The 17,472-nt window shown below is 36.5% G+C and overlaps 1 protein-coding gene across 1 annotated transcript; it reads right to left on the reverse strand.

Moving 5' to 3' along the window:
• Window positions 1–6,266: 6,266 nt before the first annotated feature.
• Window positions 6,267–16,988, reverse strand: LOC110884166 (probable indole-3-pyruvate monooxygenase YUCCA10). Its single transcript, XM_022131849.2, has 4 exons — window positions 16,230–16,988; window positions 6,862–7,095; window positions 6,612–6,740; window positions 6,267–6,529 (listed from the first exon to the last, which is right to left on the reverse strand). Exons 1-4 carry the CDS (start codon window positions 16,860–16,862, stop codon window positions 6,359–6,361), a joined length of 1,167 nt encoding a protein of 388 aa, XP_021987541.1. The 5' UTR covers window positions 16,863–16,988; the 3' UTR covers window positions 6,267–6,358.
• Between the last annotated feature and the right edge of the window lie 484 nt (window positions 16,989–17,472).

Below are 17,472 nucleotides of genomic sequence, written 5' to 3' on the forward strand. Positions count from 1 at the left end.
ATAAGTGAAACCTTATCTTGACTAATAAGCGGAACCTCTACTAACATGTTCATACAAGCGAAACTACTACAATATACATGAATTTTACTTTCTAGCTTCTAATTTGACCAATCTTGACCTAAGACTTGATGTAGACGAAGTCAACAGACATTCCATGCATCAACCCCGCTTCAATGTACATGCATGAATGATCAGGTTTCGCTTTTGAGTCCTATTTATAGTCCCTATGGTTTCGCTTGAATGACAAGCCAAATAAGCGAAACCTGATTTAACCTAATAAGCGAAACCTTATCTTGACTAATAAGCGGAACCTCTACTAACATGTTCATACAAGCGAAACTACTATAATATACATGAATTTTACTTTCTAGCTTCTAATTTGACCAATCTTGACCTAAGACTTGATGTAGACGAAGTCAACAGACATTCCATGCATCAACACCTTGTACTTTCCTTTTATAGAAACTTGTGATCCTTTATATTCGTATTCCATTTCATACTTTTTAATCCGAGACTTAAATCATAATGAAAAATGTTATCTTTTATATACTTATATGTTATGCTTTATTCATAAATATTTGGTAATTATTCATGTTTCATCTATACTTAATACTTGTTTCTATGCATATTCATACGTCCTTATACTTGTTTTACACATAAAATACATTTTTACACTCTTTTATACTTGCCCGACACTTGTACATTGCATAAATACCCTTGAAATGGCTTAAAATCAGCTAAACACAAGAAAATTGCAACATTTGGGCTTAAGCCCAGCAGCTTCGTACGAAGCTGGCCCAGCCCACTTCGTACGAAGGCCCACTTCGTACCAGCCCAGCCCAAAACTCATTTAAGCCCATTTCACCCTAAAATCCTAATTCTTTCCTATAAATACAACCCATTCTCATTCATTCCAACTTCCACTCCCACTACTTCCACTCTCAAGCTCCTGATTCAAAAACTCACTTCAAGATCTTCAAAAGTGAGATTTTCTTCCATCTTCTTCTACCTCTCTTTAATTTTTAAAAACTTTTCTCAAACATAGATTCTTCCCGAAGTTGTTGGTACATCAGCCTTGCCTTGGTAGCTGATACAAACTCTCAATGGGATTGAGGACCAACATAAGTGGAGAAAATCTATCAAAAACCTTCCTTTTCACAAACTTTTAATCATGAACGGAACCAAAACCGAGCCTCACTGAGTTCACAGCTGAGAAGGTAGCTGTGGATTTATGTTAGGACTGATTTCAGTTGATTAGAGGGTCAGTTCGAGCAAAACCAAGCTGATTTCACCTCAAGAACAGCCCCTTCATATGAAGCCACCAGTGCCTTCGTATGAAGCTGCCAGTGTGTTCGTACGAAGCCACTGATTTCAAACAACTCCTGACGATTTTCATCATCAACTATTGCTATATTTGATGCTGATGATTCTGGACACAACTAATATTTACTTATTCCTGTAATTTCCTTTCTGTAAACATGACCAACCGATTAGTTCCACTGATTTGTGCTTTGGTGTTAAATAACGAGGTGAAATAACCTCCATGCATGACTTCTGTGATACGTATGACTATTAATATACGTATAACTTCCATAACAGACTAACAAAACACTCGAACATAACTAACAGATAGTTAAAAGATTCAGAATAGAAGTTGGTCGACGAACAGTCAGTTCGTACGAAGGCACTCCCTTCGTACGAACCCACCATACTGCCTTCGTACGAACCCAACTCCCTGCCTTCGTACGAACCCACCCTTCTGCGTTCGTACGAATGCACTGTTTATGAACTGTTTGAGATTTCCGTTTCGTATTCTGACTCAGTGTTATTCATCGCTGTTAGTTAGGGTATGCTTCTGTTTTCCACTGTAACTTTTGCTTATACTCTGTCCATAAATTCTGTACAATCTCCAACTCCAACTCACACCTTCATTCCCCTGACCTAAAATAACTCGCCACTCGCGGATAATCGGAAAACACATGCAAATTTGTGAGTACACTTGACCCATTTTCATTTTAACACTTTTTAGGTGCAATATGTTAACCTTAACAAAAATCACGACACTTTATGCTTTATGCAAATTCACGAAACAATCCAAATACATGGAAACTACTTGTTATGCTTGATACATATACTTGGGTGATTCTTATGTGATTCCATAGTCATTAGCTTTGTACGAGCCTCCATTTAACATGTATAGCGCTATAGGATTAACGCACCACCCGTGAACCAGAGGTCATGTTAAATTTCATTCTTTATTGCATAAACAGAGGGTTGACTAGAGATATTGCATGCCATGATATGCTGATCTTGAATAACTTAGGTTGCCATGTGGATTCGTTTTAAACTTTTTATACTTATACTTATTTACTTAAACTTGTGTACTCGTCAATGCATTTTTGTGTTGAACTATACTTTGTTAACATGTTGCAGGTTGATGATGTTGAAACTAGAGTAGTGATGATACCTTAGATACACATTTAGAAATCGTAGGATTGAATATGTTGTATCAAATTTTGTACTTGTTGTTGTATCGATTTCTTGTACTTGAACATGTCGTATTTTGTGTTTCATTGTATTGTAACCTACTTTGAATGAAATGAAATCCGTTTATCTTAATTCTGTTGTCACTTTAGTGTTATGATGCAATGAGCAATCTATTTCGTCTCACTCCGATGATTCCGCCATCGGTTGGGGTGTGACGTTTTTTTTTCTTTTTTTCGACTTTAATTATGTTGTTTTCTTGATGGTGGTGGTGGCTGGGTTGTTTGATGATGTTGGTGGTTGTGTTTTTTACGGTGTTATTAGTGACAATTGTGGTTGTTGTTGTGATGGTGTTGGTGGTTGTATTAGCGGCAGTTGTGGTGGTTGCTGTGATGGTGTTGGTGGTTGTGGACTGAGATGGTAGAACATATGAATGGACATTTGAGAGATGATTTAGTTAAAATGAGTACATAAGCTTTCCGAAATGAGGTATACATTAATATGTTTATTTTAAGATAATGATGATTCTACCATAAGTAACCAATTTGGTAGCGTTACCTTTTACACAGATACTATATGAGTAACAAAGATTAAATCAAAATAAACCAATTTTTAGAACATGTTGAATTGCCATGTAAATATATCGATTTATAGCTAAGAATGACTATCGATAAGTTAAAGAATTCATGGTTATGCTATTTGGTACCGTTTAACGGAACCCGTCGCACTGTGTGCCTCGCCGCATCGCAGCGGGGTACTCATCTAGTTATATATAAATTATAAAATATTTTTAAAGTTATAATTATATCATAAAAGACGCACCCGACTTATTTTATTGCATAAAACATATTGTAAAAAAATATAATATGATATAATTGGGTTAAAGGGTCAACCTGCCAACTTGACCGGGTTGACCCGAACCTGACCCATTTAGCTAAACGGGTTCGCGGGTTCAACCTGAAACTGACCCGAACCCATTTAGACTTAACCCAAACCTGCGAATTTCGTGTTTGGTTCGTGTCATGTTTTCAGGTCATGTCAGAAACTCACACCCTTAGTTTAAAGATTTGTGTCATATCCGAGTATTTTTGGTAACTTAATTATATGTATCGTTATGTTGTTTTATGTTTTTTATCGGCAAATTTAGATCACTGGCATACTACTCGTGCAACCAGCGCAACCACCCGATCATATTCATCTCCACTAGGCTATAATGCCTATTAATACACCAATTCCGGAGAAACCTAATAAATCTGAGAAAACCCCTTTCTGGGAATCGAACTCAATAGCTCATGGTCCCTAAGCCTCATTACATCCATAAGACACCACTAGGTTATAATGCCATATGCATTATGTTATTTTATGTGATGTCCTATTGTGTGGGGGATGGCTATTTTGTTGTCACCTCAACATCATGTTTTATTTTACTTATAAATCAACATTTATTATATATATATATATATATATATATATATATATATATATATATATATACTATTAATTTTAACATTATGGTGTATTAGAAGTTGTACTTTGAGCATATATTCTTGGACAATGATTTTTTATAAAACAACTGGCTGGTGTGGGTTATTGTTTTGGGCCAACTGTCTTTAATTGTGACTCATGTTTTAATTGTGCATGCCAGGTGTTTTAATTGTGACTTATGTTTTAATAATTTTATCTTCTCATTTGAAACCATGTTTTCTCACTCTTACCATTTTCTCTAAAATCTCTCCATGTCTCTCTCTAATCTGACTTTCGAGTCAGCATTGTTGGTTGTTGTTTCGGGCCATGATTGTGGTTGATGTCACCTGAGCTTTTCCCGTGATGGTGAATCACGGTTTTTTCCGATGGTGAGGTTTGGGGTTTTGCTGTTGCCGACGGTTTATGTACTGTCTATGGCGACGGCTGTAACCGTAGTTACATGCGACTACATCGACTATGATTGTTGGTTTTTACAAGGGCTGTCGATGTTTTCAACTATGTTGATGTTTTTATGGTGTTTTTGGTGGTATGATATAACGATGGTTAAATGGCTATGATGGTTTTCTGACCCTCCGATAAGCGTTTTTGTTAACCTTTGTGTGCACTATGTTGTTTTGTTTTCGTTACTGGGTTGTACCCACATCATGGTTGTATCGACTTAAGATTGGGCGATGATGATTATGATTTATTCTTGGCGTGGCAGCTGTGATGCTTTAAATCAAGCAACCAGATTTGCAGCAATGAAATTTGAGTCTGAGCCTAAAATCTTGAGATTGAACATGTGAGGAAGAGGATTGGCTTAATGAAGAAGGCATGAAGGCTAAAAGGACGGAACGTTTAGTGATAGAAAAAGAGTAAATGTGTGACATACAACAAAATTGAAATGCAGATGAAATTACATTGGGATGTGTATGCTGTTTGGTAGAAGATAACTTGGAAAGGACTTGAGGTTTTATAAATTGAAATTTGATTTTGGGGTTCAAGTCTGTAGAAATAAAGGTATCTAATTATGGGATATGAAATGTAAAATAACAGATGTGAGAGAAGTATAAATCAGATTGAATTCAAACAATGAAATTATGGAAGGTAGTAGGTGATGTCATGACATCTAAAGATTGAAATGAAACATTGGAAAAAAAAGGTATCACGTGATGTTCTCGCATCTAAAGTGCTTTTTAAATTGAGTATTAATAATCACACATGGTAAAATCTTATTCTCACATGGTGTATACGGGCCGTATAAAGTTATACGGCAGTTTGCTTATCGGTGTAGCTAAGTTTATGGATGTGTTTAAGAACAAATAATAACCATGTAATGCATGTTTACAACATATAATAAATGAATTGGGTTGTTTTGGTTGATTTGTCATGTTAGCAATTAATATGCAAACAGGTGTACTTGGCTACACTTAATAAATCATGTTTCTGGCAAATGGCTCTATTTAGCTGTTCTTGGTGACTCATGTTGATAATCATCTTGATGTACAGAATTCATTTAAAAACAAAAACCATGAAGCAAGGCGCAACGCGCGCACAGGTAAACTCCTGGTTTATATAATTTTACAACTCCTTAACTATAAGTAACTTTGAATATTTTTGTTTTGGCCACAAAGTTTCTATATGTTTTAGTTTGAGGACCAAATTCTATTAGCTACATTGAAACTTTTATTTTGTTTTTAGTGGATAATTTTCATTTGCACCCTCTCATCTTTCGGTTTGTTAGTTTTTTTCTTTCTAGTTTTTAGTGAATAATTTTCATTTGCACCCCTCTTTAGGTTTGTTAGTATTTTTTTCTTTTTCTTTAACGATTAACAGAGTTTTTAAACGAGTTTTACGTAAAGTGAGTTATTTTTATCTACGTTTCGACGACGAGAATTTTCGTAACGGTGTTTTTAAACCAAGCGGTTGTTTTAAACATTATTTAAACCATTTGGTTTTTTAAACTGCCCGACGCTCATCTCTAAATACACAATTGCAACGTGTTTTTTTATCAACATATAAACCGACCCACTGTAATGCACGGTCGTTGTGTTTATCTAATTTATATGTGTTTTAGTGTAAAGTTGTTCGACTATCTTGACTTTCATGTACAATATAACGTAGCTTTTCCATAACTTTGAATATATCGTCGCCCATAATTTTTGTATCATCACGTTCACGATTTGCTTATTTTGATGTGTGTTTCAAACTCGCCGCAGAGGGGCGGTGGTAACCCACTAGTTATCATAAATTTACAAAGAACAATTACCCAGTTTTAGGGTTGACTAAATTAACTATAAAATTGTTATTAGGGTTGATTAAATTAACTATAAAATTGTTAAACTGAAATTTAGGTATCAAATACATAATTTATATCTTGTTTTCAACACACACACAAATAGACACATATTTACGTTGAAATTAGATTAAAAATGTCATCAGCTATCTTTTGGGCATCCATGGCAGCTCCAATGAGTCCTGTTCCTGCAAGTCCAGCACAGTAAAACCCATTCTCTCCTTTCCAGTTATTTGGAAACATTGCCTTTGATGTTCCATCTTTATTAAAATAGCAATCATTTCCCTGCACATTTGAAATGAACAAAACAAAATATAAATCATATATATCTATATTATTACAACTATACCAAAAGAATAAAAGTTACTTGAAGCCACAAAAGGGTTGATGTCTTGAATCCAGTAGCAAATATAATTGTATGAAACTGGTAACACTTCCCGTTCTCGAAAACAACTTCATCTCCTCCGCTATTTATACTTTTCAGTGCTGGCAAAACCTGTAGTCCAAGATGGTCTTAGAGTGAAACCATATGTGGCTTATATGCTCTACATGTTGCCCCTATGATCAACAAACATGTACATATATAAAACATGTTGTAAAGGTTTAGAAAACTAGACCTGAATCTTTCCAGACTTGATATTCTCGAATACACCCATATCGATGACCGGGTACTTGTTGGTTCTTACTTTGATTAAAAACGGACCTTCTTTGGGTCTTTGCATCCCATACTTGGTTATATCTCCGTACATTAGCTTGCTAGACCACACCAAGAGTGAATCCACCACATTTAGTGATAACTTTTTTAATAAAAGCAATCCGATTGTTACTGACCATTTTGATATGATATGAATCTACAATACCAACATAAACTTGTAGTTAAGTGTCATGGTCCAACACATGCAACATGAGTTGAAAGACAAAAAAAAAAAGTTAGTTATAAATCTTTTGGTTGTGGTGTCTCATTTAAAAAAGTTCATTTTTTTTTCAAGAGTTTCTTCATTAGCAACATGAGAAGGGGGATCTGTTATAGATAATTTATTTGACATTACTTTTCTTTTTTCATCAATATGGGATGGTAGGTCTTTTTACTTTCTCATCTGAAGTTAATTACTGATTTGTAGGGCTGTTCACGAGCTGAGCCGAGCCGAACCGAACCGAGCGGACCTTTGCTCATGCTTGGCTCGTTTTCAAATCGAACCGAGCGGAGCGGCTCATTTAAAATCAAGCATCAAATCAAGCGAGCATTTTTCGAGCACTAAAAATTCCGAGCGAGCGGCGAGCGAAGTTCGAGCGATTTGGACAACCATGTCGCCCAATTTAAATTTGCTGAAAGAGATAGTGACAATGTTGGGTCTCAAGTTTTTATATCTTTAAAAACATGCACATTTCATGGCATAATATTTTTCTTATAAATAACAATGCTGTGGCTGACGAGACGATGATCATATTGCACGAACATTTCGTTGAGAGCAGGAGACAATCAACTTAGGGTAACGACATGAAACATTGAGGCGATAAATAGACTATCGTTTATTGGTTTAGGGTTTAACTTTTAGTTTTGATTTTAATTTTTTATTAGTGTGGTTGGGCTAGTACGTATAGATATAGTTGTAAATTTGTATATAGTTGACCAAAATCTAATAGATTGGTACATATGAAACTATAAATTTAATTTATATTTATATATATGTATGTGTGTGTATGTGTATAGGTGTATGTGTGTATATATATGTATAATTTATATTTGTGTATATATATGTGTATATACATGTTTATAGATGTATGCGTATATGTATATGTATATGTATATATATCTAATTAAAATAATAATTCGAGCCGAACCGAGCCGAGCGGACCTTTGCTCATGCTTGGCTCGTTTACAAACCAAACCGAGCAGAGCGGCTCGTTTACAACCGAGCGTCAAACCGAACGAGTATTTTCCGAGCAATTTCCGAACGAGCGTCGAGCGAGCGACGAGCGACGAGCGATTTGAATGGCCCTACTGATTTGGGACCATAAGTTTTAGGTTTAATTAAAAAGATTTTTAAAAATATTCTGAATTAAAATCTTAAAAGGTAATTTTAAGATGTACGTGTATCTAGAGTTGTAAACGAACTGAACACGAACTTATTCCCGAACACTTACGAAATGAGATTTTATGTTCGTGTTTGTTCATTAAGGAAATGAAAATGTTCACAAACTGTTCATGAATACAAATGACCACATAAGAAATCGACGAAAGCGGTGGAGGCTAGAGGTGGATGGCGGGAGAGGTGCACAAATCGAGTTAGGGTTTCAATCCGAATCGGTTTCAAACCGGTATCTTATGATGAAAATATTCAAACAGGGTTGGCACTCAAACCGTGTTGGGTTCTAACCGATTTGGAGACAGGAGAACGGAACCCTATGAAACTGATTCGGGTTGGGTTGGGACCGGGTTAGGTTATCAAATCAGGTTCAACCCTATTGTCCAACCCTATTAATATAAATTCTCAAAAACAAATAATATACATAAATAACTTAAAATTTATACTTTATTTGTTGTATATAAGTAAGCTAAAACATAATATTATGAAAAAAAACATTACGACACCAAATACATTTTTCGCGGTCTTCGGTAGGTTCGATAAAGGAATAACCCATATTAACGGATGAATGTCATCCTTTTGATTCCATAGCGCTTTAAGAGCGTTTTTTTTTTCTTGTGTTTTTGTGCGTTTGATTTAACCAACACGTTTAAAACAGATGCATATAAACGTTTTGGATGAAAAAAGTCAGCATTTAATGTACTACATAATGGTCACAAAGCCGTTAAATAGTCATTGGGTAATAGGTACTTCCATGTATATGGACGAGTTCGTGATATCGGGTTCAAACCGGGTTGAGTGATCGTGTTGTCAACTGTCGGGTTGAAACCGGTTTGACTGTGAAATACCCAAACGAGTCCTACCCTACGGGTTGAAACTGTTCCAAACCGGGTTGGCTATAGATTGGGTTCAAACCGGGTTCGGGTAGGGTAGAGTTGTCGGGTTCAGTTTTAATCCGTTTTAGGGTTGCACCTCTAGGCGGGAGGGAGCAATTCCAGACCTTGACAAGGTGTGATGAGGGTTTCCTATTTTATTTTTAGGGTAATAAAATAGTTAGAAATTAAATAATATAATAGTAACAAATAGGGTGGTGATTAATTGGCAAAAGCAGAGTCTTTAAACACCTTTGGGATGGGAGGTTTTGGGTTTAAGTCCCACAGACGACAGGAATTAAAAAAAAATTGCGTTAAAAAATATAATAGTTATGATAAAAAAATAAATGCACAAAAATATTTATTGAACAACATAAACAAACGAACATAAACTAATGTTCACGAACACATTACTAAACATTCATGAACACAATTGAACGAGCGAGACATCTGTTCGTGTTCGTTCATTTAACTAATCGAACAAAATTTCTTGTTCATATCCGTTCATTTATTAAACGAACTTCCCACCGAACGGTTAACGAAGTATTCGCTGAACGGTCGGTTCGTTTACAACCCTATATGTACCTATCTACCTATCTTACTATTTTAAGCATTTAACCAATAATTAATTATAAGTTTAAGCTAATCAACACAAAAGAATATATCACTATGGGCACGTATTAAATGGGCAATGAAAGGCGATGAAAACTCAGCCTTTTTTCATGGAGTGTTAATAGTAGAAAAGGAAAGAACCATATACCGAGTCTGTTGGTGAATGGAGAGTGGGAGACGAAACCTACGATTGTGAAAAGGTAGGTTCTTAGTTTATATAGAAAACATTTCTCAGAAAATGTTATGGCAAGAGCAGTTTTGATATGCTCTAACATCAAAAAGATTAGTGAGGAAGCTGGTACTGAGCTCATAACTCTGTTTTCAAGAATAGAGATCAAAGAAGCTGTGTTTAGTTGTGGGTTGGACTAGGACCCGGGCCCGAATGGATGTAAATTTTGATTTATTAAGTGTTTTGGCAGTTTTTTGAGCAGGATTTCAGCAATATTATTATTATGGAGCATATTCATGGTTATGGTATTATTAGCAAAGGTTGTAGCTCATCTTTTATCACTTTAATATCGAAGAAAAGAGACCTGGTGGACCTTAGAGATTATAGACTGATTAACTTAATCGGGGCCATTAGTAAGGTAATTTCAAAATTCCTTGCTAATAGGCTAAGAAAAGTTATCGGTTTGGTAATCTCGAAAAATCAACCGACTTTTATTTAAGACAGGCTCATTCCTGATAGTCCTATGATTATGCATGAGCTTTTAGCATGGATGAAAAAAAGACAACAAAGTGTGTTCCTGCTGAAAATTGATTTTGAAAAAGCTTACGATAATGTAAGTTGAAATTTCCTTTTAGACATTATGAACCAAATGGGTTTTCCATTGGTGTGGTGCATATGGATTAAAGGAATTCTTCTTTTGGCTTAGTCATCTATTCTCATTAACGGAAGCCCTATCTTCGAGTTTCAATGCCAAAAAGGGATTCAGTAAGGAGATCCCATATCTCCGTTTCTTTTTCTTATAGTGATGGAAGCGTTTTCTGGTATGTTTCACAAGGCTGTGGAGGTAGGTGCTTTTATGGGAATCAAAATACCATTTGAGGGCCCATCGGTATCAAATCTTCTATATGCGGACGATGCTCTTATTCTTAGGGAGTGGTCTGGTGGTAACATATTGAATGTGGCTAGGCTTCTTCGCATTTTCCACCTTTGCTCGGGCCTCAAAATCAATATTAAATGTCACACCCCGCTTTCCCGGTGGGCCCGGATGTGGGGTTTAAGCGTGACGATTGTATATTAGTTTCACACGCAACGAAAATAAAGAGTTTATGTATTAAAATACAAGTATCTAAAACGTTAAATTATAATAAAACTTTATAATGCCAAATATTCGATACAAGTATCCCAAAGGTATGATCTAAAATAAAATAGACTTGAGACATCATAGGTCTTTTGCCATGGAGTCATAAATTCCAAAGCTTTTGACCGAGTCTTATCCAGCCTACTATTAAGGTTCATCACCTGTATATTAATCTTTAAAACTACGTCAGCTTCGCTGATAAATACAATTAACCGACTCATTTTGTAAAACATTTAAAATCATTTATGATTCATTGGGATTTCCTTCTTACCAAATTTACATGCTTGTCATATTTGGGATCCAGTGTTCAAAACCGGCTTATGATTAATATGCACACCATATATTTTTGTGTCTGTCAGGTGTATGTCTACACCCCGCACATAATGGTCATTACAATAAATAAATCGAGACGCCCGGATACGATACTATTAACCCTCAAAGGTTTTATGTTAATCAAGCAATACGGATTAAAATCGGGTTATCAACAATCTGAAAGCATTTGCTCATTGCAATACCCGTACCAAGTGATTTTGTACCATATCCACGTTTTTAATATAAAAGTGGTTAAAAATGTTTACTTGTACTGGCTACTCTCACAACGTATTTGGTTCTTTTACACAACCGAATTCAAAGTTATTATCCTACAATGGAAATATTTATCCATTAGAATTGTTTACGGGTCATTATAAGTCCGTTGGACTTGACCGGTTAACATAGATTTGAGCACGGGTCCGCAAGATTAAGCGTTGACCGGATAGAATGTGGTTTATAACCATACGAGTGAAGGATCTCGTGTGTCATGGTTAAATAACCTTACATTCTTATTTGAAAGTTTTTTGAGAAGGTTTTGACTCATTACAACTCGTTCATATGATTTATGCTATTATAATGAGTCGTGCGTGTAAATTCGAGTTTAGATGGTCAAATGGGTTCACGACAAGTTCAACATGTTAAAATATATTTTGTTATGTTTACAAACTATTTTGGTGTCAAAACATTAGATTACATATGTTTTATAATCATTCTTTGATATTTACATAAAGCTGCGTTTTTACCTTTTAGAAATATAAGTTTGACTTGTCATTTGACCTATTAAGACGTGATGATCACGTGATATAATTGCTGGGTATTATACCCTACATTATGATGATCACTTGGATGAATTTAATTTTAAAAGTGACTTGACTATAGTTGTGAGATTCGAAAGTCAATGGAAAAGTCAAACTATTGACAATTCCGGACTTTCGAACAAAACTAAACTATGAAACTGGCTTTTACGGAAAGAGCTAAGGAAGGAAAACTTACTTGCTTTTGAAAATTTCTTAAAACACTCAAGGAAGGCTATTGAAAGCACAAGAGAAGTAGTCTCACACTTTGACTTAGACAGTTTGGAAATGGTGTGAAGGTTACAGAGGATTAAAGGGCTATTTATAGTGAGGAATGAAGCATAGGAGGTTGCCAAGTATCCTAGGGAACTTTAGGAAGCTAATTAGTGGCATAGGAGGTGGCACAACCGGAGTTAAGTGGCAAATGTTGAAGAAAGGTGTAAAAAATGCAGCAAATGTATTTGCCAGGGATTTCTGGGGACCCCTTGCGGACCACAAGGGATTTCCCATATGGTCCGCAAGGACCATCTGCATGCAATAATTTCAAATACCCCTTGCGGACCGCAAGGGGATATTAATACAGCCTGCAAGGACCTCGAATTCTCCCAAAAATTTGCTTTTTAGGAAACCTTAGCCCCTTGACTTGGTATTCTCCTTTTTTGATGATTTTAACCCTTCTACTTCAACATTTTGAATTATATTGAGGGTCTTCAGTGTCACATTAAAAAATCAAGTTTGATGGGGATAGGGGTGGATACGGGAGAAGTGGATAATATGGCGGCTTTGTTAGGATGTTAAAAGGGTGGTAATCCATTTAATTACCTAGGTATCACGGTTGGGGCGAACATGAATAAGATAAGTAATTGGAAACCGGTATATGAAGTTTTTGAGACCTGTCTTACCTCGTGGAAGGCCTGTTCTCTCTCCATTGGGGGAAGAGTCGTCTTCATTAAAGCGGTGCTTGAAAGTCTTCCATTATATTACCTTTCTTTATTCAGAGCTCCATGCAAAGTGATTGAAGATCTAGAAGCGATGATGAGAAGGTTTTTATGGGCGGGAACAAGTAATGAAAGAAAAATTCTTTAGGTGGCCTCGAAAAGAATGGCTTCGCCAAAAGAGGTAGGGGTCTAAGAATTAGTAGATTAAAAGTGGTAAATGACACCCTTCTTGCAAAATGGGTGTCGAGATATAGAGTCCAATAGTCTATGGAAGCGGGTGATAGAGGCTTTGTTGGTTCAGACCCAAGATCACAACATAAAGCTCACTCACGTAAAAGAGAAATAATAAACAAGGTGAGGTTTCTGTAAAAAAAGACCTTTCTCGTGAGAAGTGTGAGAAGGCATAGAAATTGACATGTAGGCATTATGTTTTGGACTTAGGCATAATGTTTTGGTTTGTTTTGGCAAGAAAAACACCAAACATAACAATTTAAAACACAATGCAATGTATTGTGGGCATGAAAATTAAAAAAACAACAAAAACACACTGCTTAACACTTAAAACACATTACTTAACGTTCTTGGCATAATGTTTTAATTTTTAAGCTTATAATTCATTGCATTGTGTCTTATATTTGTTATGTTTGGGGGTTTTCTTGCCAAAACAACCCAAAACATTATGACAAAGTCCAAAATATGATGCCTACATGTCAATTTTTATACCTTCTCACACTTCTCACAAAAAGTGTCCTTTTAACAGGATCCTAAGACTAATAAACAAAATGAAAATGCTTTCTAACTCTTGCTTTATTCAAATGAAAAGTGGGTACACAAAACTTCTGCTACTCTATTATTATAATAAAGAAATACACACATGCATAAACTCAAGCTTTCAACGTGTCGTTTTTCTCAGCTAACTAACGTAAACTTTGCAATTTACTCGGTCAAACATCTAACCACTCCGTTAACTAATATTTAGATCATGTATGAATATACCCACGTTCCCATGATCCATTATTTTCTGACCCGCTAGCTGTTGACTTGACCCGTACCCGATTCGAAACAACCTGAAACATCAAGATTAAACCTAACAGGCTTGTCATAGAAACAAACAGGGATGGTCATTTTTACCCTCTAAAAAGGCTATCTTGGGATGTTGGAATGCGATTGTGCAGACGGAAGAAAAAAGATTGATTGAGGGCCGTAATATACATATATATTAAAGGTATTGTGGGTAATGGTGAGGATTTACATCTTTGAATTGACCAATGGTTGAAGGACGTACCGTTAAAAGAAGCGTGGCCGAATTTATTCTGGTTGGAAACCAATAAAATGTATAGAATTAATGAGTGTATTAACATACAAGCTCAGGATCCGACTTGGGTATGGAAATGGAAGCAAGCTCCGGCTTCATCGCTAAAAGGCTTGATGATAAAGGTGGCAGTTTCAACAAGAATTATCAGGAATGTGTCTATGGGGATGTGGTAGAGTCGATCGTCCACCTGGTTGGGTGATGCGTCTGGTTCTTTTTATGTTTCATTGTCCAAATGCGTGTGTGATATACTTTTTATCTACGTTTCTACGTAAAAACGCAGACCGCCGCAGCATGCGGGTGATTCCACAAATTTTTATTTCATTTTCATATATTTATAACTTTTTTGTATATTATTTTTAAGAAGTTTATATTTTAGGGGCCTGTATTTTATATACGCACATGGTCCACCTATTTTAAAGATTTTCGAAGACGGCCCTGTTGCAACAAAAATTAAATCTAGAACTTTATTAGCTCATGGTGCAAGTTACCGGATTTCATTATCTTTTCCTTCAGGGACCTCATGGAGATTTACAAAACGGCAAGAAGAGGAAAGGCTTAGGCGGAAGTGGTTCATGGCATTAATATTAGGTTTGTTTGTGTTTATGGAAAGCCCGAAACGAGAAGGTTCTCAAAGGAAGAATGGTTCCCACGGATGGTATTTGTAATGATATTAATTCGTTTGGATTTTTTTTTTTGGTTAAAATATAGGTCTAAGTCTGGAGGGTGTGGTTGGAGCACCCTAGGGGCTTTATCAGGCCACGTCAGCGCCACCTAGGATCCACCTCAGCCATTGAGCCCCCTTTAATTTGCATGGGATGGATGAAGCCCCCTATTAAACAAAATTTAAAAACAAAATTATTGGTTTAAATCAAGTGGGCCCCTCCTATAGCGCCCCTTCTGAATCTTTATCATGATGGAGCCCCTCATATAACGCCCCCCTTTAAATCTGAGGGTGTAGAAGGATAGCGCCCCAGGCGCTATAGATAATGAGTTGACGGGGTGGCGGCCCCACACTCTACGGCCTAAATATAAAATGCTTCGATAGAATGAGTGATGTAAATACACGTGGTACATGATGGATTCATAGGTTTTTGGTTTGATGGGTGCCTCTGCCGGATTGTGGTAGGGGCTGGCTGGCTGTTTGTTTCTGTTGGTAAAGCTAAAATCAAGTATGGTCCTCTTCTCACACATGTCACTCTTTAATTATGTCGCTCTTTAATTCGATGTAGACTATATTTGGACGTTATGTATTTCAAAATTACCATTTTAACCTGTTTGTTAAAAAACAAAAATATAAAATAATAAATCACCAACCCTCACCCTATATGTCACCCATATATCTATTATCTTCAATAACTCTTTAATTATGTCGCTCTTTAGTTTTGTTTTTCTAATAACTTCTGTTGTTTGCCATTAAAATAAATTATTACAACTTTTTTCTCGGTACTCCAGAACAGATTTGGAGAACAAAAATCATACTTTATAAGTAGGAGATTGGTTACAAGAACTAAAATCATTATATATCATATATTACCACTTTTTCTCTCCGGCTCAACCAAGTCGTCCTAGTCTAGCACTACTATGGTGTGTATAAAAGATGTCTATCTTCAAGTGATTGAGAATTATAGTCTTACATTATAAAATAGAAACTAATGTAAATTTAAAAGTAAGATTAGATTGTGTGTAAGTTATCATTTTTAGCCGGCCTAATATATATAAAAGGAAGTATATTGAAAGCGTATAGTTACCGGACTTCGAACAACGATGGAGGTTTTCGCACCATACTCGGACAGATCATGAGCAACTTCCATGCCAGAATTACCCGCTCCGACAACCAAAACATTCTTGTTCTCATATTTCTTCCCGGATTTATACCGAGTCGAATGAATAACTTCACCTTTAAACTCACTCAACCCATCAACCTCCGGTATAAACGGCTCACAATTTTCTCCGGTAGCCACCACCAAATACCGCGCCTCATAACACCGAAAACCACCACCATCACCATCAGCAACTATCTTTGTCTCCACCTTCCATATCTTCCTATCTTCATCATACTTTGCAGACTTTACCAAGTTCCCAAATTTCGGTTTAATCTCAAAACGACACGCGTAGTCGTCATAGTACTTCAAGAGCTCGGCTCTCGGGACAAACGTTGGAAGATTAGACGGAAACGGCATGTGTGCAAGCTGACAGAACCGTTTGGGTAAGTGAAGATGAAACCGATCAAATGCTTTCTTGTTGAATAAAGAAGCAATACAATCTTCTCTTTCGAGAAGTATGTATGGGATTGATAATTTGTGGAGGCTTGCGGCGGTGGAGAGGCCGGCTGGGCCGGCTCCGACAATGATCGCCACCGTTTGTTCAACGCCGGTAGTCATGGTTATCGATATTTTGAGCAAAGAGTGTGTGTGTGTGGACTAAAAGAAAGGTTTGGTAACCCTCATTGTAGAAACGTGCATGTCCCGATTTTTTACGTAGCCCTTTTGGTCCACACATTTGTTGCTCAACACGTTTCATGATTCTGGATCTTGTAATAGACAACAAATTTGTACAAACCATTCGTGATAAAGTTGTCCACTGATCTTCAAAAATCATTCGTTTAAAATTAGGTGGTGACATTTTTCTAAATTTCAAGTTCAAATTCTTTCTATGAGATTCTAGGTATAGTTCCTTCCCGCGTCACACTACAAGAAAACTGACCGCCAATAGCGGCAACACTATTAGCGGCGACAGCCAATAAGTCGCCGCTATTGGTCGTATCCGCACCTGGTGTCCCACATTAAACCCTAGCCACACGATTCTATTCATCATCCAACGGCTGGGGTTTGTCCGGGTTAATAGCGGCGATGTATTTAACCAATAGCGGCGATATGTTGTCGCCCCTATTGGTCCGACGAATAAATCAGCAAACGGCGCCAGTTCTTCCCTCCTTTCACTTTCCCAAAACCTTTCGTCTCTCTCGGTTCTTCCACTAATCGGCATCATCTT

This window comes from Helianthus annuus, chromosome 10, assembly GCF_002127325.2.
Source record: "Helianthus annuus cultivar XRQ/B chromosome 10, HanXRQr2.0-SUNRISE, whole genome shotgun sequence".
Lineage (NCBI taxonomy): Eukaryota > Viridiplantae > Streptophyta > Magnoliopsida > Asterales > Asteraceae > Helianthus > Helianthus annuus.

Excerpts from the sequence above, each read along its gene's own strand:
- LOC110884166 (XM_022131849.2), bottom strand. The coding sequence starts at position 16,862 with ATGACTACCGGCGTTGAACAAACGGTGGCGATCATTGTCGGAGCCGGC. Across the intron at positions 7,096-16,229 it reads CCATCGTTGTTCGAAGTCCG|ATTCATATCATATCAAAATG; the intron begins GTAACTATACGC and ends TTGGTATTGTAG. Across the intron at positions 6,741-6,861 it reads TCAAGTCTGGAAAGATTCAG|GTTTTGCCAGCACTGAAAAG; the intron begins GTCTAGTTTTCT and ends CTTGGACTACAG.